The sequence below is a fragment of the Gorilla gorilla genome, chromosome 15, assembly GCF_029281585.2.
Source record: "Gorilla gorilla gorilla isolate KB3781 chromosome 15, NHGRI_mGorGor1-v2.1_pri, whole genome shotgun sequence".
In the NCBI taxonomy this organism is placed as follows: domain Eukaryota; kingdom Metazoa; phylum Chordata; class Mammalia; order Primates; family Hominidae; genus Gorilla; species Gorilla gorilla.
In genome coordinates, this window is record NC_073239.2 from 93616138 (window position 1) to 93640646 (window position 24509).

Consider the following 24509-nt stretch of genomic DNA (forward strand, 5'->3'; position numbering starts at 1 on the left):
GCAAGCCCCCTTGCCTGACGCATACCCTCTTCCACTTCTATGCACACATGCCAGAAAATTCTCTAGCCTAGTCCATGCTGACCTTGTACCCAACTCATTTCTTCTTTTCCCAGCTCCTCACCTGACTGGGAAGTTGCTCTGGGTTTGCACTCCCACAGCTTCCTAAATAACCCTCTGGCAGAGCACCTTATGGAAATCATGCTTAACTATCTCCTCCACTAGCAGGCCATAAGTCAAACTAGAGCAAAGGCCATGTCCCTCTTGTTCACTACTGCTTCTCCAGTGCCCAGTACAGAGTCAAACACATAGAAGATGTTCTATGAGTACTTACTCTTTGAATGAATACCCCACATCTATTTTATTTGTCATTTCAGAAAACACATGGTATTATCTCATGCTGCGTAACAAGTTAGTCCAAAACTTAGCAGCTTAAAACGAGAATAGTCACTTATCCTCTCTCAATTTCTGTGGGACAGAAAGTCAGACAGGGCACAGCAGGGCTGGTTGTTCTCTGCTCCATGTCTGGGACCTCAACTCTAAGACTCAAAGGCCGAGGGCTGGCAAGATCTGAAGTCTTGGTTTGCCATGATCTGGTGATTGACTCTGGCTGTTGGCTGAGAGCCCAGCAGCAGTTGTCAGCGAGAACACCCTCATGTGGCCTCACCATGTGGCTTGGGCTTCTTCACAACATGGTGGCTGGTTTCTTCTGAGGAACCAAGAAGAAGCTGTCTCCTTTTTATGACCTGGTCTTAAGAGTCATACAGCTTCACTTTCATCACATTTTATTCATTAGAAACCAGTCACCAAGTACATCCCACATTCAGAGGGAAAGGAATTAGATCCCATCTTTTGAAAAGAATGGTCAAGAGCTTGCAAGCCAGTTTTAAAACCAGCACCACTTGGCTAACACAAGAAGCAATGTATAGAGTGAAAAACAAGTGTCTGAAGAAGTAAGACTTCTGTTCACATTCTAGCTCTGCCACTTACTAGCTGTGCGAGTTTGGGGAAATTACCCTCTGAGACTTGGTTTATACAATACAGGGTGATAGTTGTTGATCCCTAGTGACTTCTATGCTTGGAGTCTTCTTGCCTTAGTGAGTTTAAGAAGATCCAGGCTGAACTAACTTTCTTGGAGTCTTGCAATCCTTCCCATCACTGATAACCCTTGGTTTCTGACCCCGGAGGTAGTAAGAGGTTGCTACGGGAGCACAGGGTACCCAGAAAGTTCAGATACCAGGGACAGCTTTAGGGAACAGATGTGAAACCACTGAGGCCCTGGCGTCTCTCTAAGGCCTTTAACCCAGCCCTTGTGTAGTAACCTCAGCTTGTCAAGAAATGCAACGACCCCACAACTAAGGAATCTGAATCTGCCGGCTAAGGCCAAGGAATCTGCATTCTCCCACAAGACTGTGATTCATGCTAACTACAGGCAGGGGAGAGGGGGAGCGTCTTAAAGCACACACTCGGCCGTCTCTTCCTAAAGTTCTTGGCTTCAGCCTAGAGATAGTGCCTTTCCCACCATTTACAACTCTATGGCATGAGGGAGGCGGAGGGTGCGTTCAGTGCCCAACGCTCGGGCCACGCACCACAGCTAGTTGTACTTTCACCCTCCTCTAGGCCAGCCGACCCTCCCCAAGCATTGCCTCCCACGCCCACGTCGCGGTCCCACCCTGGTCCGCGGGGTCCGGAGCGTCCAAAGCCCGGTCTAGGCAGATGGTCTAGGGGTGAGCTCTGCGCACCCCATTCCCACCAGTGCAGGCAATCGAATAAAACAGGGTGACTTTTACCCTTTTCGTTTCCAGAGATAGTGACCCCCCGTCTCAATCCCTAGATGTCCTCCTGTAAGAACTGTGCGCGCTGGGAGGGACTCTCTGCGCTCACTCACTGTGACCACCTCGGCTGAGATATGGGGAAACTGAGGCCTACAGAGGGAAGGGAACTGCTGAACGTCCCAAAGCAACACAGGCACTGAATCCGGTCTAGAATCCCAGTCTTCCAGGCCAGTGCTCTCGGTCCTACCGGCTGAGGGCCCCTGCGAAGAATCTTTTTCAAGAAATTCCCGACCGCAGGAATTCCTTCTGCGCTAGGAATCTCCATGGAGTTTGCACTCCCTTTGGCACGTTGAAAACGTCCTCCGCAGCTTCGCACCGGCTTCGCGGTGCCCTGACAGCTGGGTGAGGAGGGAGCGAATGCCCACCGGCGTCCTTGGGGTAACTTGGGACAGAGGGACCGCCGCGGGGGGCGGAAGACTGGGCGCGAAGGCGCTGGCCCTTTAAGGGGGGGACGGAGCGCATGCGCGGCGCGGGCCAGAGTCGAGCCCGGTGGGCGGCTGGCGGGCAGGGGACGCGGTCGGCGGCAGCGGGGCCCAGGGGCGGCGGGGCTGCAGCAGCGGCGGCGGCCCCAGCTTCGCCAAGCAGCGATCGGCTGGTGGGCTTCTCGTTGGCGGGCTCCGCGTTGGCGGGCTGCTCCCCAGGCACCAGCGTAGCGCGCGCTCGCCCGGCTTCGTCACTCGCCTCCAGCTACATCCGCCGGCCGAGGCTGCGCGAGCCTCCGGGCTTGCGGTCCACGCCCCGCGGTCCTTCCTCCACTCTCAGCCAGGGCAGCTGCAGCCCGAGCGAACAGCCACGGAGCATCCTCCGCCCGCCCGGGCCGCGCCACCGCCCATGCTGCAGCCAGTCCCACGCAGCGACCCCGCGGCCGCAGCCCGCCGCTCAGTGACCTCAGCCTGGCCCCTGCGCGCCGCCCGAGCCGGTCCCGCTGAGCCGCGGGCCCCGTGCCCTGCGATGGCTCGGCTGGTGCAGCGCGGCGCCAGGTGCCAGCCGTCCTCCCGCTGAGACGCGCCCGAGTGGGGACCCGCTGGGCCTCGGCGCTCGCAGCCTTCGCCTCCCCGCCGCGCCCGCTCCCTTTCTGGGGACTCCGCCGCTGTTTCTGGGGACGAAGGGACAGGGGACCCAGACAAAGCCCACTTTGTGCGGGGAGTTGGCCGCAGGCGTGGAATGTGCGCGTCGGCGCGCGCCCCCTCCCCGCTCCCCGCCAGCTGCGAGTCTTGGCTCCCGGACTTGTCTCGTCGCGTCGGAGAAATCGCCCCCCAGCGCCGCTCTCCCGCCCGGGGGTCTTGGTTCGGAGCTCGCGCGGCCGGGAGTCGCCTCGGTCTTCCTTGGGGCGCGCGCAGATGTGAGCGTGCGAGAGTTGTGTAGGGGATTTTGTTCCCTCCGAAACTGAGACCCAGGGCGCCCAGTGGGCACCCGTGCCTTGACTCTGTCCTTTCTGCAGCCGCTGGTCCGAGCTGTCTGGCCTCAGTTTCCCTCCGACTTTTCTCCGCTCTGCCAGCCCTCACTGCTGCCCGTCATTGTTCTCGCAGTTAGATGGGGGTGCTTTGTGACGGCTGCCAAGTTGGGGTGTGTTCTCTTTATTCCGTTTTTCAAACAGAACAAGGCCTCCAAGGCTGACCCCAGACAACCCACCCCCTCGGACCCTAATTCACCTTATTGCACTGATTTTTTTTATCAAGTCGTATTTTATTGTACAGGAGCCACGCCCTGATTTCTTAAAGGCGCCTTGCACTCTGGCCATGTGTTATCTCTGCAGCTGGTGTGTGGGAGGCCTCTTGTGAGCCACTTGTTTTCCCGCCTCCACCACCCCCCTCGAAGATTTAGGGATGCCAGGGGGGAAGAAGGTGGTTGGGGGTGGCAGCAGCGGTGCCACTCCAACGTCCGCTGCGGCCACCGCCCCCTCTGGGGTCAGGCGTTTGGAGACCAGCGAAGGAACCTCAGCCCAGAGAGATGAGGAGCCAGAAGAGGAAGGGGAAGAGGACCTGCGAGACGGAGGCGTCCCCTTCTTTGTCAACCGGGGTGGGCTACCTGTGGATGAGGCCACCTGGGAAAGGATGTGGAAACACGTGGCCAAGATCCACCCCGATGGAGAGAAGGTGGCGCAACGGATCCGTGGTTCCACAGACCTGCCCAAGGTGAGACACACGGGTCAGGGGGGTGATAGCATAGTCTAGGTTTTAGTGACCTTGGGGCTAAGAGTAAAGCCACACTCTCCTCCCACGGGGCAGGGGACCACTGGTTCGGTAAGATCTTTAGAATGCAGAGATATCATACCTGTCTAGGAGAACTTTCTCTCACTGCCATTCTAGGAGGGAGGTTCACATACATTGTCTCCAGGAGGCCCTCCCCGCTGTCTTTTAAAATGCCCACGTTTTACAGGAGGGGACAGCAGCAGATGGAACTAACAAACACAGTAGGATGGCTTGACGTCTCATTTGCTTGATGACACTTGCCAAGCCAGAGAACTGTGAGCAGACAAATGTAATGAATGACTAAGGAGATGCAGGGTTTCATATATTGAGGAAATATTTTCGTGCATTATGTCATTGAATTCTCCCAACAGCCTTGTGACGTAAGTACAGTTTGGATTCCCATTTTACAGATGAGAAAGCTAAAAACTCAAGTAGGAACTCAAGATCCCACAGCCAGTAAGTGGCAGAACTGAGATTCAATTTCAGGTCTTCAGGAGAAGGGCGGGGGGTGGTGGTGGAGGGAAGTGTCCAGGTCCTCTTCTCTGTTGACACTAGATTCAAGCACATTAGAAGAGGTCTTATGGAGAAGCATAAAATGAAATAATTTTTCTGTGTTGGCTGTAACTCCTCCTCCATGACAGCTATACTTCAGTTGTGTCACCAACGAAAACAGACGCTGTATCTCATTCATCTTTGTCTTCCCAAGGCCTCCTGTGTGCCTGGCACAGAACAGGCACTAGTGTGTATGTTTGCTGAATGAAATGGTATTTGAGAGTTTCTGTGCTGTACGCTGCTATATGGAAATACATGCCAGATATTAAAAAAAAAAAAACATGATCAAGACTAGGAGGCACTTTGCCAAATGCAGAGGCCTGAAATCTCCAAAAAAGAGCCCTTTGGACTGAGTTCAGAGCCCAGTGCTTAGCCCTGCCTGCCCAGGTTGGAAGGAAGGGGGCTAGGAAGAATGGAAGTTAGTGTGAATTAGACAGGAGGACAAGTGGCCCGTTTTGTTTTTACCAAGTTATTGGTACAGCCATCAGAAAGTGTCTTCTGGGAAAAAGAGAATCAAAGGTTGAAGGTTAAAATACTGCCTAATGTTTCCAGGGGAAACAAAATGTAGATTGATTTGGAATGGCCGCATAAATGTGCTCTGCACTGACTTAATATTTATTTAGCTAATCCCCTAGAGTTGGATGTTGTTTCCAGTTTTATTCCTAAAATGAATACTATGGTGAACATTCTAAAATACAAATTTTGGGGTTCATCTCTGATTATTTCCTTGGGAAAAATTCTGAAAGCGAAAGTATTGCGTCAAAGGATATTGACATTGGTAGGGGTCACCTGCTTATCTATATGGCCCCTTCCACCTATTTGAGATGCAGTTTTCTTATCAGTAAGATGAGGTTGATTGTGGGGAAGAAATGAGAGACTGTGTGTTAAAGTATTTGACAAACTGTAAAGCCCCAAACCAGTACCTGGTTATTGGATATCAGTTACCTTTTTTTTTTTTGAGATGGAGTCTCTCTCTTTCCACCACGCTGGAGTGCAGTGGCACGATCTTGGCTCACTGCAACCTCCACCTCCCTGGTTCAAGTGATTCTCCTGCCTCAGCCTCCTGAGTATCTGGGATTACAGGCACCTACCACCACACCTGGCTAATTTTTGTATTTTTGGTAGAGATGGTGTTTCATTTTCAACATTTTGGCCAGGCTGGTCTCAAACTCCAGACCTCAGGTAATCCACCCACCTCAGCCTCCCAAAGTGCTGGGATTACAGGCGTGAACCACCACGCCCGGCCAGACATCCATCACCTTTACTTATGTGCTTTATCAAGCGGCAAGACTAGGTTTTGCTCAGATCATTTGTCCCGATGAGGCCAGAGTCACACCCTGCTCCCACATGAACAAGTTGGGCAGCTCTCCAGCCATCTTGCTTATGTCTAAATCAGGCCATAAAAGAGTGTGAATGGTTCCCTGCAGAACTGCCACCACTCCTGGGAACTAAAAAAAAAATAGTGAGCTCACTAGTAACTGGTCTGTAATGTCATTTTGTCATCTTCAGTCCTCATGTACAGGAAAGACATGGATGAAGGAAGTCTAGGGGTGGGGGCTGTGCTGTGACGGACCCCTAGACTTCCATCGCTAGGGTAGAAGGAATTTTGTGAGAGGTTTGGAAAAATTTGAACTTCCCCCTCTTCAAACCACAGATCTCAGATAAATCGCATGAGTCTGCATGAGGTCCCTCCTCTACCTGGGCTCTGAGTAGAAAGGTACCCTTAGAGTCTGGGAGTGCAGTGGAGTGCAGGAGGCCTTGGAGAGAAGCAGCGTGGGTTGGGTGCCTGGGTGCCAGGGTGCCAGTGGCGGGGTGGGCTGACCCCACCCTTATCATCCCTAGGGGCCATGCCACTGGAGCTGGCACAGGGTCATTCCCTACAGCAGCCACACAGCGTGGGGCTCAAGAAGTGTTTTTTTGGGACTGTACAATGCTTTAAAAGGCCACTTGAGCCAAAATTTAAAATTGGGAGATTTCTCACATAAAGATCCAGATTTTTGGCATCTTTTCAGAAAATAAGAAGACTTGGGAACACATGGGAATCTGCAGTCCCACGTGGCAGCTGTCAGCTGGGGCTGGGGAGTGAGTCCTACTCCCCCATCTTGCCACTGTCTCCACCACTCACCTACCAGGCCTGCCTGCCCCGTGTATGTTACTTGCCCGGCCCCTGCATGTGGTTGAGTCTGGGACCCCTGCAGGCTGGTGTCATAAAAGGAGAGCACTCTGGAGTCAAAGCTACCATGTTCAAATGCTTGATCTCCCGTAACTACAAGACAGGCAACTTTCTTGTGCCTCAGTTTTCCTCAGCTGTGAAATGGAGCTAATAGCAATGCCCATCAAGAGGATGTTAGAGGAATTAATGATGCAAAGCACGTGATGCTTCATTAAGTGCCTCTAATAGGTACCCAGTAATGGAGCAGGGAGTGAGTGTTCATCGACACCCCACTAGCGCTTTGGAGAAGCAGCCTTTACAGGGATGATGCCAGTATGTTATAGGGCAACAATTTCTAGAAAGATCCCAAATCCAGCAACGGCTTAGGCTCCTTGATAAGAGTCTGTCCTTGATGTTTCAGGCTTCCACCCCCTTTAAAAGCTTAGTGGCCACTGACCCCAGACCCAGCTGCTGAAGGTCTTTTATGGTCTCTTATGGCTCAGGCCACAGAGCTCCTGCAGAATGGGAATTTGGACATCTCCTCTAGCTACTTATTATGACTCCAGAGTGCTTTCCTTTGATTTATTTATGAGACAGAGTCTCGCTTGGTCACCTAAGATGGAATGCAGTGGCACAGTCATGGCTCACAGCAGCCTCTACCTTCTGGGCTCAAGTGATCCTCCCACCTCAGCCTCCAGAGTAGCTGGGGCTACTGGTGTGCCCTACCATGCCTGGCTAATTTTTTTATTTTTTGGTTGAGATGGGGTCTCTCTATATTGCCCAGGCTGGTCTCAAACTCCTGGGCTCAAGCCATCCTCCCGCCTCAGCCTCCCAAAGTGCTGGGATTACAGGCAGGAGCTACTACACCCAGCCTGGACATCTCCTCTAAAAGGGTAACGTTGCTGGGATCAGCATGTGCGGGGCACACTGATAATGATGACAGTGAACACAAATTAAGTCTGTGCTGTGTGCCTGACCCTGCTCTAAGGCCTCGACCTGCAGCATCTCATTCGCACTATAAGGCTGATTTTGTGTTGGTGCCCAGTTTATAAATGAAGTGTCTGAGGCACAGGGGAGGTCAGGAGCTTCACTAAAGTCACGACTAGGCCGGGTGCGGTGTAATCCCAGCACTTTGGGAGGTCGAGGCAGGTGGATCACTTGAGGTCAGGAGTTCGAGACCAGTCTGGCCAATGTGGTGAAACCCCATCTCTACTAAAAATACAAAAATTAGCTGGATGTGGTGGTGCATGCCTGTGATCCTAGCTACTCTGGAGGCTGAGGCCGGAGAATCACTTGAACCTGGGAGATGAGGGTTTCAGTGAGCCGAAGTTGAGGCACTGCACTCCAGCCTGGGCGACCGGGTGAAACTCTGTCTCAATAAATAAATAAATTAAATAAATAAATAAATAAATAAATAAATAAATAAATAAATAAAAAGTCACGACTGTAAATGGCAGAGCTGAATATCCATAGTGATGATCTAGTTGGAGACTCAGCCCTATTGCCCTCTAGGCCACACTTTTTGGGTGCACACATCCAGCCGCAAGCTCTCCCAACCTCCCCCAGGCCTCATTGTGTTAGATTGAAATAGACCCCTCCAGTGAGAATGTCTCTGTAGAACTCAGGACTAGGGGTTCCTGGAGCCGGGGGGAATCCTTGGCCTTGGCTGGGGAGGAGGAGTGCTCCCTGGGGAGATCTGGTGGCTATACCACTCCCCCTTACCGTGCCCCACTTAAACCCACCACTCAACAGTGAGGAAATACTTCCCGACTCCTGTTTCGGAGGTGGGGGTGAGGGGCAAGACCTGAAATGGGCCTGGTCATTTGCATATATAGAATCTTTCTTATTTGTGTTTGAGTGAACGAGTCTATGTGGGTAATGAACATTCAGACAAAAAGGTGCAGGTGCTGTCTGCAGTGGGGTGACAGGAGTCAAGGAGCTAGCCTCGGTGATGGTGGACTTAAGGTCTTGCCTCTGAATCCCCAGGTATTTTCTTGACCTTCCTTCTCCCAGAGCAGCCAGCTCCTGGGTCCTTTGTCTGCACAGCAGGTGCCAGTGCTTTCGTGGGTACTGCCTGGTCCCAGCCTAGGCCTGGCTCTGGGTGAATGATCCAGTCCTGGGACTGCAGCTCCCTGTTTGCAGCTTCTTGTGGGAGGGTGTACTACAATCTTTATCCCAAGCTCCTCAAGGTCACTGGATCCCCGCTTGTGCATGGGGATGATCTGCCTGCTTCCCTGTCTGGCAGGGGCTGCCACCTGCAGAGATCAGGTGACTGGGTGGATGTGCCATGCTATTTAAGTTGCTAAGTAATTCCTCTAATTCCCCTTCCACCTCCCCACCCCTGTATCCTTGACATGGGGAGGCCAGGCCAGGCCCTGGGGCCCATTTGGTACAGAGTGGCCAGACAGAAAGAGGGGGGAGCCCCCCACCCCAGGTTTTATCTTGCTGGTGACTGTAAGTGGTGGTGCCAGTTTGGGGAGGGGGAGCAATGTGAAAGGGAAATGGCTCCCTCCAGACAGAGGCGTCAGCGGCTCAGGAGCCAGGGCAGCCAGTGCAGTTGCTAGGGACTCCCCAGACAGGAAGGAGAAGACCGACGGGAGGGAGGGCGAGGAAGTGCAGGCGACGCTGTGGCCCTGGACCAGGGCCCCTTCCCTCCTGCGTCTCCACCCCTTAGAGGAGGTGTCTGTCAGACACTGTCCCGTGTGCCTGTGCCATCAGCAACACCCCAGACATGAGTGTGCAGTGATAACTGGAGTGTCACTTCCCTCCTTGTCAGAGCCCCAGCCACTGCGGTCACATTATTTAAAAAGCTGGGCTGGCATCTCCACCACTCGAGAGCCTCCCAAGGAAAGGAGGAAAAGAGCTTCATCCTTCCCTCCTTACCCAGCCCTACCCTCTTCCCTTCACACGTGCCCCTGAGCACAGACTGTGACTCTCAGCAGTCCCGTCGGGTGGGTGGGCTCAGTGTGGCCTTGGAGGGCCAGGTGGAGGCTTGGGGGCAGGGGGTGGGACCTCTCTATGTGGGGAGCCTTACAGCTACTGTGCTGGTGGCCAAGGGGGAGCCCTGAGGGGTGGGCCTTGTCCCTGGAAGTCTGGTTCTTCTACCCAAGGAAGTCTGTTCTGAAACCTCAGAGGACCCTAGCTGATGTATCTCTTGGCCTCCTTGGCCTCACTGACTTGTTGGCAGCCAAACTGCCAGATCCGGGCTCCCCTGGCTGGAGAGGGGCCCATACTGGCATAATGGTCTCTTTTCTGGAGACTGGAGGCTGAGGGAAGCCCGGGGGTCAGCTGTTCTTGACCTTACCCCCAGCAGCCTCCAGGCTCCCAGGCATCGGGAAACACTGCCTGTTCTCTCCTCCGCCATTTCTGGGCTGGGTGCTGGAAAGTGCGTTCTGGGGAGGAAGACTGTCTGGGTACCTGGAAACCTTGTACTGATTAGGTGTGGAGCTGGCAGGAGAGAGAAGACTTGGAGGAGGACCCGGGCCCTCTGTGCATGCCCCAGCCACAGAGCTACAGCAAGACCTGTTCCAAAATATGTCCTTCTGGCCTGCTACCGCTGACTGACTCCTTGACAGTTCAAGTTGGTGCTCTGGAAGGCATGGCGAATATGCCCATGATACTGGGTGGGTCCCCTACCAAGGATGCTCACCCCCCTCAGGACCACTCCCAAAGCCTAGGGCACCACCTGAGAAGATGGGACCCCGGATATACCAGCTTTGATCCGGCTCTTGAACCAGAGCAAACTTCAAACCTAAAATAACCCCAATATTATATTCTTAAGTCTTGAAACTAATGAATATTTAAAATTTAAAATAGTCAGTGAATTAACCTATGTTTTTCTGAAGTTATTAAAGAAGCATAAAATTGGAACATCAGCATACACTCTGAATGAGGAATGCTGTTAAGTCCCAGGAGGGAAGGAATGGCTGGGCTGGGGCCCTGGCAAGAGTCTTCGAATGAGTGGGGTGCCAAGAAAGGAAGCTCAAGTGGGAGGGAGGGGAGGCTGTGCCTCCCCAGGGTGGGGCGCCTCTGGGGCCAGTCCTAGGTGTTTGGTGGACTGGAAGCTCCAAGGTGAGCCTCTTCTCGTGACCGGAGCTCTTTCTCTGTCCCCAGATCCCCATACCGAGTGTGCCTACGTTCCAGCCGTCTACACCTGTCCCTGAGCGCCTGGAAGCTGTGCAGCGCTACATCAGAGAGCTGCAGTATCCTCTCTGGTCAAGGGTCATGGCCACCTTCTGGCCGGTGTGATGGGCCTTGTTTCCGGGCAGAGCTGGAGAGGTAGCAGAGCCGCCTCATTCCACAACGCCAGGGCCGCCATTCACGTGACATCTCTGTGCTCCCTGGTGCTGGGGGACGCAGCACGTGTGCCTCCTGGGTGTCGGAGGAATTTTGTCTGATGAGTGCAGGGCCCACTCTGCACTCTCTGCCACCCCCCTCCCGCTCCTGCCGTGTGATGGGGTAAAGAGAGGAAAATGGGTCCTGAGTGACTTGCTGGTGGGGTGGCCAAGTCTAGATAGATCTCCTGCTCTGTTGTCCACCCAGCCCTAGCAGAGGGGGAGAGAGGGAGCTGCCTTGGGGCTTTTAAAAGTCTGATTTTGAATAAAGGGAAAAATGGCAGAGAAAAAGGATTTTCTGCTCCAGGAGGTAACTTCAGGATCCTAGAATTTTCTCCAGTTCTTCTCCTTTTTTTCCCTGGCAGTAGGATGGTTGGCCAGCAGGGGAAGAGCTGGGCTCCCCTGGGTCCAGATTCCTCTGTGTCCCTGCTCTGGGCCCTCTAGCCCCTGCACCCTGCCCCTGCACCCTGCCCCAGAGCTGTGTGTCCTGGGTCCTCTCTCCCAGGCTTCTGGCTGCAGAGGTCAGAGATGGGAGAGCTAGGCATGGGTTCTGGGTCGGGAGAAGCCAGGCTGATGACTGCAAATCGGGTCCAGCTCCTCCTTCTGCCAGTGGGGAAACCAGTCCAGTGAGGCAGGTGGCTGGCTCAGGAGCAATTAAAGGCTGAGTTGGACCCCCTACCCTAGCCTCCTCTCAGTTCCTGTGGCTTCTCAGCTGGTTGGAAGATGAAGTGCTGTAGGGCGCTGTTCCCAGCCACAGCCTCTTTCTGGCCCTTGCCGAACTGGTCGCCTGCTCCATGTCTCTTGTCCTAAGAAGAGAAGCCAGGGGAGAACGAGGGAGAAAGCCAAGGAGGGTGAGGGAGAGGGAAAGAGAAGGGGGCGTGAGGCGGGGAGAAGAATTCATGCTGTGCCCCCATCTCCCCTCCAGGAGACTTGGCTCTTGAGCTTCAGGATAGGCAGGAAGAGGGTCAACCTCCTTCAGGCCAAGCTAGGAAGCCCTTAACCCGTGCCCACAGGTACAATCACACAGGGACACAGTTCTTTGAAATTAAGAAGAGCAGACCTCTGACAGGGTAAGTATGGGGAGGCCAGTCCTCTGCCCCAGGGCTGGCTTGGAGCCTCTTGAAAGCCCTATAGTGCACCTTGGAGAGGAAGTTTATGGGGCAGTCAGGGACTCTTCTGAAGGAAGCCAGCCTTTGGGGGCAGGTGCCACCCTGGGGCCTTATGGATGTCATAAAGAGAAGAATCCGGCTGAGATGAACAGCCAGGGCTGCCTTGATGAAAAGGAAATCCCGGGTCCATGCTGAGCTAGAGGGTGGGAGAGCCGCCCCCAGCTCTTGCCTTGGCCAGGAGAGAGGGTGGTCCTAGGTGGATTGTAGGTGAGCCTCAGATCTTTTGTTTTTTAGTGAGAGGTGGACCTTGCAGGAGAGAGCCCTCCCCCTTCTCTGTTCTGCGGCTGCCGCACTCCCCATTGCTGGTCCCCATTGCAGGGTACTTGCATGGTCACCCCATTTGCCTTACTCCGTGGACTCTTTTCTGGGCATTGAGTAGCAGGCTCAGGGTCTGAGAACAGGGAGCTCCCTGGAGAGAATGTTGCATCTCTCACTTCCCATCCCGCCACCCCGTGTGTAGCCCCCTGCCTGGATTCACTTCCCCTGGAAAGTTTCTGCCCATGAAGCCCCGAAGGCAGAGGAGAGTGAAGAGTGAATGCCACAGCTGGGTCTAGGGGCTCTGCCCAAAGATGCCCACAGACTTAAGACCCCTGGGCTTTAAAAATTCATGTGAATTAGCCAGGCACGGTGGCTCACACCTGTAATCCCAGCACTTTGGGAGGCCGAGGTGGGCGGATCCTGAGGTCAGGAGTTTGAGACCAGCCTGGCCAACATGGTGAAACCCCATCTCTACTAAAAATACAAAAATTAGCTGGGCGTGGTGGTGGGCGCCTGTAATCCCAGCTACTTGGGAGGCTGAGGCAGGAGAATCGTTTGAACCTGAGAGGCGGTGGTTACAGTGAGCCGAGATCACACCACTGCACTCCAGCCTGGGTGACAGGGCAAGACTCTGTCTCAAAAGAAAAGAAAAAGAAAAAAAATTTAATATGAATTTTACACCTTGCCCCACACATAATCTATGTTTGCTTCTTTGTGAAAATGCATTTAAATGGCTTATTAGCAAAATTACTTAATTACACCCTCTCCAAGGCCCTGGATGGAGTCCACCCTCCCTATCCCCAAAGCTTTGCTTTTGTTGGCCTGTGGCTGCTGTGTGCTGGGGAACCACTCCAGCCTTACTTGGCATGGAGGAGTCTGGGTGCCCTCCTGGGCAAAGCCAGTGACCAGGCTGAATTCCCAGGCTGGGGACAGAGGGAGGAACCACGCCTCAGGGAAAGGCTGTCTTAAAATGGCCTGAATTCCAAGTTCAGGAGCAGATCTGTAGTCAGCAGGTAACTATCTGCCTAAGATCCCACATCCAGGCTCAGGCAGCTGCGGGGAGGCAGTTGCAGTCAATTAACAAGCTCCTGGGAGAAGCCATGGTTGGGTCAGTGGTGTCTACTGTGCTTCAGAAGGGAAGAGATCGATGCTGACGTCCCTCCTCCCCCGACTGCCTCGCAGAAGGCCCCAGCCTGGTGGCTGGAGAGAAGTTGCCCCCAGCTTCTGCTGCCCTCCCCCAGAGCTCTTTGGAGCAAGAGCCAGGCGTGGGAGGTAGAAGTGAAAGAAGGGAAGAGCAGGGAGAGTGGGCCTCCTTCCTATCAGCAGTGGCCGCCTCTTTCCCACCCCCTCAGGCTCCAGACTTCCGTCCATCGGGAGTGTGGAGGGAGGTGCTGGGCCTGAGCTGAGAGCAGCTTAGGGGGCAGCCTCTGTCCTTCTAGCATTTCTAGTCCACCCTGCCCCCTCCTTCTCACATTCCCCTGGAGGGGCTGGAGGCGCTGTCCTTACTGACCTGCCTCCCTTTCCCACAGGCTGATGGACCTGGCCAAGGAAATGACCAAAGAGGCCCTGCCAATCAAATGCCTGGAAGCTGTGATCCTGGGAATGTATCCTTCCTCGCCTGAAGGGGAGGGGTCCGGGCTTCTCTGGGCCTCAGCTTCCTGCTCTGAAAGTGAGGGTGGGGTAGGTTGAATGGGCTCCAGGGCTCTCCCATATGCAGTCATCTGCTTGGCCCCAAGATGGAGAAGCACCCCACTAAAGTGGAAGAACCCCCCAAAATGGAGGAGCCCCGAGGTCCCAGTACCCCACATCTCAGTTGCTACCTTCCCAGGCTTACTGGGCAGCTCTTTTTTGAGTCACGTGGATACAGGGACCCTGTTTTCTGAACCCCAAATCAGGGCACAGTGTCTCACAAAGACAGTTGTACCATTTCCAAGAACTAGACAGTCTGGGAGGCACAGTTGGAATGCCCAGATGTTGGCATTTCCAGAACATGTTGATTTCTGGACGAGATATTAAAGCAAAACTGCCTTAAAAAAAAAAAAACCACAAACAAGGTTTTCCAGTCACACCCCCGCCTCCAACCCAAAGGGCAGAAGTGGGGCCTGTAGCTGAGTCACCAGGGTAGCCCTGGAGACAGACCAGCCACCAGGAGAGGCTGTCCTTCCCAGCCCCATAGTCAACAGCAGGAGAGGAGGAAGTGTTTATGGCTGGTTCTCCATCCTAACTGGTCAATGCCTGAGCCCTACCTTTTCTTCTCAGTCATTTTATTATTAAAAATGTCATAAATACATGTGAAACCTAGAACAACATCATGAACTCCCGTGCACCCATTACTCAGCTTCACCAACTCAAAGCCAATTGTTTCATCTCTTCCACCCTGCCCGTATTCTTTACCAGCTTTTAAACATTTTGCCTGCGCCCCTGGGGTAGGCAGCCCACTGGGCACAGTGCTGCAGAGGAGCACAGATTAGGTGGGAGCCAAGAGGGTGATGGGGAGGGAGTCAGGAGTCCCATCTGAGGGCAGGTCCTGGGAGGACTGTGATCCAGGGGTCCATCCCCACCCCCCACACAGACATGCCTGCCTGAAGTTCACACAGGCTGCGGGTGCCCTTCTCTTCCCGCAGAGGTCTTGGAGGGAACGCCACTATGGCAGGCATTTGCTAACAGGGCAGGCCCATTTCTGGAGCCCGACATCCCTGCCCTGTTTGTGGGGTTCTTTGCTGGGATAAGCCTGAGGCCACCCGAGAAATTCAGGCTGCAGGCAGTGCCTCCTTCATGTCTCCACGTTCACTTCTCCCTCAGGGGTCACACACCAAAGTGGAGGCTCCCACCCTCATAGGAGAGAGACTGGTCCTTTTCCCCAGGAGGACACACAGAAGTCACTCCAGGCAGGGTCCTATGGTCTCAAAGCTTTTCAGGGGTCACCTGGTGGCTTGTGGGCAGGAATAAAATAGGAACAGCCCCCATTTGGGTGAGGGGCTCCTTCTCAGTGTCCCCACAGCTCCCTCAGGCACAGCGCATGCCGTGGTTCTCACGTCTTGTCCTCGCCGCACTCTGAGCCTCTGCAGGGCCGGGCTGTGCATTTCTCATTGCTGTATCCTTGGTCACTTACAAGGAGTCAGGCTCAGTAAGCATTGGTGGAATGAGAGTAGCGCTGGAGGGACCGTGGCATAATGTCTCAACACAGACTTTGGGGTCAGGTTGACCTGGACTTGAATTGTGGCTGGGCTGCTGACTCACTGTGTGACCCCCAAGGAAGTTCCTTAACATCTCTGAGCCTGGGAGTCCTCCTCTGCAAAGGGGGATAGTGGCAGTGTGTAGAGTTGTTAGGACAATGGGCCGAGCCGGTGCCGTGAGACACAGCACAGTGCTGGACATGGTGTCTGCTGCACGCTTCTATCCATTCATCTCCTTCTACCCATTTGTTCGAGAACTTTCACTGAGTAACTGTTTGCCCGGCTTGATGCTGTGCCCTGAAGAACATGACAGACAAGGGCCCTGTGCTTGGGAGGTTTGCATTCTAGTGGAGGAGACAAAATAAGCAAGTAAGGAAAAAGAAGCAGTAAACACTGGTCATGGTGAGAGTGCCGTGGAGGAGGTGGACGGTGGCGCAGGCTCAGCTTCAGTCCTGAGCAGCAGCCAACTTTGGCAGGCAGGGGAAAAGGCCAGTGTGAGAAACTCAGGTGGGAGGCCCCGGGGGCTGGAGAGGTGAGCAGGTGGGGCAGAGGTGTAGGAAGTGGGAGTGGGCCTGGGGCTGGCTGGGGGCACCTCCCAGCCCTCAGTAGTACACGTGATTGTATTTGAAGGGCCACAGGCAGGGGTGCATATGGATATGGGGAGAGGACAGGGTGAGGGTAAGAGAAGAGTGAACAGAACTGCCTGCATCTGTGAGGAAATCCATGTGTGAAGGAGAAACAAAACCCAGAGGCCGTGTCTGTGGCCTGTGTGTGTGCCAAGGGGCGGGATGGAGGACGAGGGAGTGAGGCAGGGGAGGCAAGGCCTCTCTTCCGTCCTTGGGCCACTGGGCTCTGGAAAGCCCTGCAGTGTGGCACCAGCCCTGCTTGACTTTAGGGCGGTGGCCACAAATCCCTGGAAGCCCCGTGCCTATTCGAGGTTCCCTTTATTGAGCTCCAGCTGGATACCAGGCTCAATGCTAGATGGCAGGAATACCAGGAGGAGACGCCAGGCGTATGGAGATGAGCAGGACTGGCGTCTGCACCCCAAGGCTGGCGGTGCGTGGACCCCGTGGCTCCCGGTCCCAGTCCCTCCCGGTGTGCTGGCCCCGTGCTTCTCCTGGCTCTTTCCTTAGCGGGGCACTGGCCAGTTACCTCACCAACAGCATGCCCACCCTGGAGCGCTTCCCCATCAGCTTCAAGACCTACTTCTCAGGGAACTACTTCCGCCACATCGTGCTGGGGGTGAACTTCGCGGGCCGCTACGGTGCGCTGGGCATGAGCCGGCGCGAGGACCTGATGTACAAGCCGCCCGCCTTCCGCACGCTCAGCGAGCTCGTGCTGGACTTCGAGGCCGCCTACGGCCGCTGCTGGCACGTGCTCAAGAAGGTGAAGCTGGGCCAGAGCGTGTCACACGACCCGCACAGCGTGGAGCAGATCGAGTGGAAGCACTCGGTGCTGGACGTGGAGCGCCTGGGCCGCGATGACTTCCGCAAGGAGCTGGAGCGCCACGCCCGCGACATGCGGCTCAAGGTCTGCCCGCCTTCCACGCCCTCGCCCCCTCCCTCGCCCCCTCCCCCGCCCCAGCAGAGGCGATGTGAGGATTGAGAGGACTGGGGAGCTTCTCGGGACTGGGGTGCTGGGACCTTGCTTAGTGGTCGATATTGTTCAGGTGGTCCCCTGGGGTGGGCAGACCAGGACGGCTGCGGAGGGAGGAGGTGGGTGGGCTGGGTTTGGATGGTGGTAGGTGTTGGGCACATGGCAAAGTCACTGGTGGAGAATCACGGCCTGTCTGGAGGGTGTGATCCGGTGCTGTGATGGGCAGCCTCCCCACTCCTCCTGTTACGCATCCTGACTCTGCCCCCCAACCCTAGCAACCATTAAAGGACTAGGAGGTGGTCAGAAGAAAGGGAAGTCAGACCATGTGGAAGACAATGAGGGCAGTGTTCCTTCTTCCTCTTCCCACCCACACTTGAGCAGGAGGTGATAGGGAGTTGGGCTGGGGGCTGTTGTACCAAAAACAGCTGGGCTGAGCTGTTGAGCCCTAGAGCCTTTCAGCAGGCAGAATTCTGACATCTGCCTGGGTTCTCCTGGGGCTGCCAGGGCCCCCTGCTGGGTATCTCCATAGCTCAGTCACTGCTGCACTGTGACTGCCCTTCCAGGCAGCCTGGAGCCTCCACCTCAACCACCGACCTCTGCACTCCCAAGTGCACTGCTTCTCTTGACAGCCCTGGGAGGCCAGCGGGCGGTAGGTGGTAGCTCCATTTTCAGGGTTGGAAGCCCAGAGTCTTGCTCACAGGCAGTGAGAGGCAGATCAGACTGGAGCTCAGCCTCCTGATGGGGTGATGGGGAACCCAAGTGTGTTGCAGGTGCCTGCAGGTGTCCTGGCAGGGGTTTGTAAGAGCTACGGCTGCCCTAGCCATTGCCAGCCCTAGGCCAAGATCTCCTGGGGTGACAGTGCCTTCCCCTAGGGCAGAGGCAGGCTGCACCCAACCCTGCATTAGAGAGGGGCTGCTCTCTTCTGCCCCTGAGCTGCCGCTCCCCACCTAGCTCTGGGTCCCCCAGCACCAGCAGCTTTAGTGCCTGGGAAATAGGTTGGGAAAGATCCAGACAGGGAAGAGCCATGCTTGAGGTTCCCCGGGCCTTCCCCAGGGCAGTCTCCAGGGACCTGTGGCTCCTGGAAGGAGAGGTTGGGCTCCAGGGCAGTCCTGGAGTGATGCTGTTGCTTCCTCCTCTGCACCTAGATTGGCAAAGGGACGGGCCCTCCCTCTCCCACCAAGGACCGGAAGAAGGATGTTTCTTCCCCGCAGCGGGCCCAGTCCAGCCCCCACCGCAGGAACAGCCGCAGTGAAAGACGGTGAGAGAGGGACCACGCCTGGGTGGGTCCAAAGAGGGTTTTTTTCCTTTCCTCTCATCGTGTGGGTCCCTTTTTTTTTTGTATCTCTCTCCCACCCTTCTCTCTTTTTCGCTCCCACCCAAGGGAGGTGACTTGGGATGGTGGGTTTAGAGGTTTGTGTATTGACATTTCCCACAGCAAGGCAGTTCTACTTCCCCAGAGAAACCAAACTCTGCTAGCCCACTAGTCTGAGCATGGGTTATGTGAGAGAAAAGGTGGAAAGGATGGGGCCCCTGCAAGGCAGTGAGCCACCCAGGAATGTCATGGGGGAGGGCGTGAATATTAGATGGCTTTGAACATAACTTTGCCCCCAACCCAAGAGTCTGGTTTTTGTCTGTATCCAGGTAGCAAGAACAAGCCATTGAAATACCAGCTCTCCTACTCTGATTTCAGCTCCTACACATCACTCTGACTCTTGCTTTAAATATAATTGTCATTCAGGAGCCACCTCTCTGGTATGAATTCAGGGGTGGGGTACTAAGCAGGCCTCTGGCACCAAAATATCCATCATCTGTGACTTTTATCTAAGAGGCTTTTGTAGATGACAGATTCCCCTCAGACAGATTTACACTTTAAGCTGTTACCTACCAACTGCAGCCAGATTAGCCAGCCTCCAGCAGCGAGAAAGCCTGTGAGAGCGAGCCAGGGCCACATTCAGACAGCACAGGCGGGCCAGGGTGTCCAAAAACAGACTTCCATACGCACTGTGCTGTGCGTTGGAGGGCCACTTGGAGAATGTGGTGGGGAAGCCACCAGGCAGCCGCTGCTGGCTCCCCAACTCCATCTCCCCAACAGACCACTCACTCTCCTCCCGCTCTGCTCTCTTCCTCCCACAGGCCCTCGGGTGACAAGAAGCCTTCCGAGCCCAAAGCCATGCCAGACCTCAACGGGTACCAGATCCGGGTCTGAGGCGGATGCCAGCACCCCAGGCCCCACCCACTCCTGGGGGCCAGGATCCACCTGCTGGAACCAGCCTCATGCATGGGGAAGGCGGGGCTGGTGACAAGGCAGGGCAAGAGGCTGCAGGAAGAGTGTGTTCCAGCTCAGCCCCCCAAGCTGCTCTCGCTCCCACTGAGCCAAGCCCCCTAACTTTGGGCCTAGAGGCCGTTAGTATTTTATTTGGAGTTTTTAACTCTGCAACTGAAGTTTAAGGTATTTGGGGAAAACTTAGTCCAAATGGATCTGCTGATGGTGGGAAGGCCAGTGCTTAACAGATCCATGTGTCATGGGGCCAGGTGAGGGAAATTGCTGGTTCTGCTGGTGCCTCTGCCCCTGGCTTCTCTCTGGGAGTTGGGTGCATCTTATCAGTGGGAAATTTCCCAGCCTTACCAGGCCTGTGATGGGTGGTGGGGGTGGGGTGGAGATGTTTCTCCAGTTCTGCCTGCCCTGGCAGAATCTTGACCCAGGGAAAGGGAAGCAGGGTAGGAGTCCTTCTGAGAAAGGTCTGTGTAGCCCATTAACCAGGAGCTTGGCACAGGCCACATCTGCCCCAAGAGTATGAGCTCGTGGCTCAGGAGAGCCTTCAGGCTCTTGAGGCCCCCATGGGCAGTGCTGTGTGGGCAGAGGAGGGGTGATAGGAGAGCGAGCCCAGGGAAGGACCTCTGGGCAAAAAGTTCCCAGGCCCTAACTGCGTCTACTTGCTCAGTCCCAGCTCTGCCTGTTGCTCTAGCCCACAGGCTCCCTGCGGAGGGTCTGGGCTTGGCGGAGGACTCGGAATGGCACTGAGGCCAGCATGGCTGTGGGAGTTGAGCAAACCCTGGGTGCCAGTCCAGGAGCTGTGGCTGGACATGGGGTGATGGGGCGGGATGCCTGGGCCTGGGTCTCTCCCCCAGCAGTGCCAGGAGCCCTGGCTGGGGAAATCAAGACCAGACTAGGATGCTTCTGCCCCAGGCCTGCCTTCCATTCTTTAACAGCCCATCTTGGCTTGGGGTTGCAATGATGGCTGGGCCAGTCACTTGTGGAAGGGCATCAGGGCCCTGGCAGGGAAGAACCTAGGCACCTGGGGTTGTCCCCAGCCTGCCCGTCAGCATGAGATACCCAGTGGGAAAGTGAGAGGATGCGGAGAGGTTGGCAGAGCCAGGGGTAGGTTCTGGAGGCTCAAGCAACAAGGAGGTGCAGGGAAAGGGTGCAGTGCAGCCACTGAGGGACAGCTGGGAACTGGGGGATGCAAGTGAGAAAGGGATGTGGGGGAGAGTTCAGGATCAGGCTGCTTGAGGAGTAATGGGTTACCTACAGCAGAGACGAGATGGCTGTTTGTCAGGAGGCGGTAGAAAGGTAGAAAGGATTCAGATTATGGAAGGATAAATGGATGAGATGACCATTAAGGTTTTGTTTTACTGAGAGGCTGTAAGTCCGCCAGGGACAGCTGTCAGTAAGGCTGCAGAAGGGCTGGGGGGCTACACAAGGAAGATCAGAACTAGGGTTGTAAGCTCAAATGACAAGCAAATGATGAGAAGGAGGCCTGAAGGGCTGTGTGGGGACTGTGGCTACCTGAAGAGGGCACACCCTGTTAAAGGGGCCACAGCTGCTCAGCTGTACTTACAGTGCCGGCCCTGTGTTGCCAGATTGTCTGCTTTGTCAGAGGCCAGAATTCTGACTTTTTATGTGAAATAGGATTTTTAAATGCTGGTGATCACTTAAAAAAAACTTAAAAACCCAATACTGGCAAAAGAGGATGCCAGTTTGCAATCCCTGAAGTAGAGAGAGCTCGTGCTGGGGAGAAGTCCACCAAGATGCTTTGAGGTGGGCTTTAGCAAAGTCCTGTTTCTCAGAGCTGGGCTGGGCTGGGGTAGGATCCTTGCAGCTGAGGAGGAGGAAAAGCCACTGAGTCCCCTCCCAGAGCGGGACAAACCAGAGGCCCTTTGCAGTTGCTGGGTCATCAGCGGGGGTGGCGCGTGGAGTACAGACAGTGTAGCTCTTGGCCTGCCAGGGAGACGGATGGTGCCTTCGAAGCAAAGAGGAAGGGAAGGCAGAACCAGGGATGCCTTTGCTGATGAGAGTGCCTGTCAGGGAAGGCGCCACAGGCTGGCAGCTCTTCAAACCAGCAGCGCTTGACCCAGAGCCAGATCCAGCATGGCCTGGCCAGAGGCACCCTGGGAGGCCAGCTGGTCAGTCCCTTGCCTCCCCAAGTTCCCCCTGGGGTCAGTGAGCCCTGGGAGGATGCCTAACCTAACTCCAGCCAGACTAATAGGGGCATGGTGACCCTTGACTCACCATCCCATCCCAGCTTTCAGGGAGTGGGGGTAGTGTGGTCTCCATGTTCCTACTATGCCTAAGAAGAGATGGCTCACCTTGGGAGGTGCCAGGCTGAAACTAGGTCCTTTCCGGGTCTGGATGCTGCCGCTCAGGAGCAGGGGCGTGGCCTCAGCTGCCTCTGGGAGCTTCCCGGGAATGACAGGGTTTGAGGGGAGTAGATATGAGAGGGAGCCGCTCCTGGTTCTGGAGTCTTAGGAGGTTCCAACTTGCAGGATCCTTTCCCAGAGCCCTCCATGGAGAAAACAGCAAAATGAAGCTCTTACCTGCTTGCTGTCTGCAAGGGAGGGAGCCAAGCCCCAGCTGATAATCCCCCAGCACTCACCCTTCCTGAGCTGAGACTTCGGGGCTGTGGAGACCAGCACAGGACATAGTGGTGCTTTTTAAATTTATTTTTAACTGTTTCTCATATGTAGCAACCCCTCCTCCCCTCCTGGGCGTGTTTACACAGGCTCTGCTCTGGGGGCTGGCCTGGCTGTGAGGTTTCTGGGGAGGCAGAGAGGCAGGGACTTTGGGGCCTTAGTCACCATCCATGGTATCACCTCATCTCACTTCCTGTGAGGGACAGGGCCTGGCTGATGTGATCCCAGCTCCCCCCAGTTCAGGACTGTCTTCCAGCTCCTTTGCCCCTGGAGGTGGGGGCTACTGGCTGAGGAGCGGTCAAGGTGAGTTCAAGAAAGCTACCTGTGGAAAATGGACCAGGTTGGGGGGGTGATTGCAAAGTCTCCCCAAAGCCTGGCTCCTCATGCTCAGTGCCAGGGGCAGAACACTGGGGAGCCAGGTATAGAGAGCCTTCCTGTCATAACTGCCAGTCCTCTTCCTCCAAGGCCTCTGCATATTCTCATGTTCCCCTCACCCATCATGCCAGCCACCCCTATCCCTCTTCTAGCAGGGCCAAGACGGGGACAGCAGCAGCCCTCTGGCCTTGGGATGCGATGATAAAGCAAGCCTAGGGCCAGGGTTTGGGGAGCAGAGAGAGCCGAGAAGTTGACCACGTGTGATTTCCAGCCCTTCCCGGGTCAAGGAGTCCGTCTCATTCTGGCTGGTCGAGTGACCAGAGGCCTGTGTGAATGTGTGCACCTGCTTTTCCTGCCTGGAATGTTTTCTGGCTCAGCTGCAGCAACATCTGTGAGCCCAGTGTCTGCCCTGTGTCCCTGGGCTCGCTCCAAGTGCAGGAACATACATGCAGGGCCCAACATGATGATGGTGTGAAGGGCAGGAAACAGTCCTCTGAAGGAGTGGGGAGGTGGGCAGTCTGCCCCCGCCAGGTACCATCGCCTCCTGCCAGCTTCCTTAGACCAGGCAGGGCTGCCATGGTGCTAGCTGCAAGTCCATCAGTATTGACCGTCTCGCTCCATCTTGGTCCTCCGGAGTCCCAAGTTTCCCTTTTTCATCAAATCTGACAAGAGAGAAGAAACATGGGTGTGCTTGGCCCACAGGGCCTGGTCGTGATGGACCTCCCCGCTCCCTCAAGCTCTGGATGGCTGCAGTGTTGTACTAGACTTTGTTCAGGCTGTTCTCATCTCAGTATTGCCCCTTCCTTTCACTTTCACACTTCATCTCATTCCTGTTGTCACTTTCCCCTGAAACGAATAAAGTCTCCCCAGCTCCTGCTGTGTGGGCTGGGCAGAAACCACAACACATAAGCCTTGTCTCCTTTCCTTTGGAACTGGGGCCCGAGCCCTCCCCCAGCCCAGCGGCATTAGCCCCATTGGCTCTGGGAAGAGCCTGACCTGAGGTGAGCCTGAAGCCAGGGAACAGGAAACCTCCCAGCCCAGCGGCATTAGCCCCATTGGCTCTGGGAAGAGCCTGACCTGAGGTGAGCCTGAAGCCAGGGAACAGGAAACCTCCCAGCCCCTGCAGTCATGATGAAACTTCTGGGGTCCCAGACTTTCTCAGCCTGCTGAAGCCCCTCAGGCCTTGTTAACCCTGATCTGTGAGCAGTGCTTTCCCCCTCTCTTCACACAGTGGGCCTGGCCTCCAGAGGCTCAAGTTAGCGCCCAGGATGTATTCCAGGACCCTGCTCTTGCGGTCTCAGTCCACAGCAGTCCATCAGGAGCAAAGGAGAAATGGGGCATGTTCTCCTGGGAGATGAGTGTAGCTCAGGAAACCATAGCAACCTTCTCATCACTTGACATCCAGAACCCATGGTGTGGAAAACACTTCCGGGTCCCATCCATCACCCCCCATTCTTCCTCTCTGTTGTCCCTCCAGCTCTGGACCTCTTCCCACACTTTCAGACAAGCCCAAACAGTTGAAACCAGACTTGCACAGAAAATATCTTTTGGATTTCACAGCATATTTCACCCATAACCCTTCCTGCCCTTGTCTCAGCTCTCCTTTCATTCAGCTTAAGGGTAAAACCCAGACCTGTGAGAGAGGAAACAGTGTATTTCTTACTTTTCATCCCAGCCAGTCCCCACAAGATCGTGGCTAGAAGTGTAGCTTCGCACCGCCAAGAACCCCTCATTTTCAGTGGTGTGGTAGTGACCGGGGGAGGAGGAGGCATGGCAGCGGGAAAAGGAGAGGTGACCTGCAGGAATCCATAGACATCTGGGACTGTACACCAGTAAATGGAGGCAGTTTTGTTACAGGCTCCTTTAAATCCAGCTAAAGCATTACCCAAAAAAAGCACTTCAAAGTAACCAGAATTTATGAATACCTTGCATTGCACACCCTTTCATAGACGCAGTGTTGTA

At 55.1% G+C, this 24509-nt stretch overlaps 1 protein-coding gene across 1 annotated transcript; it reads left to right on the forward strand.

Moving 5' to 3' along the window:
- Positions 1 to 1688: 1688 nt before the first annotated feature.
- VASH1 (vasohibin 1) lies at positions 1689 to 23449 on the forward strand. The gene is made up of 7 exons (XM_019009922.4): positions 1689 to 3967; positions 10842 to 10930; positions 12076 to 12132; positions 14019 to 14093; positions 16814 to 17195; positions 18407 to 18519; positions 19395 to 23449. The coding sequence occupies exons 1-7, from the start codon at positions 3659 to 3661 to the stop codon at positions 19465 to 19467; spliced, it is 1098 nt and encodes a 365-aa protein (XP_018865467.2). The 5' UTR covers positions 1689 to 3658; the 3' UTR covers positions 19468 to 23449.
- The last annotated feature ends 1060 nt before the right edge of the window (positions 23450 to 24509 follow it).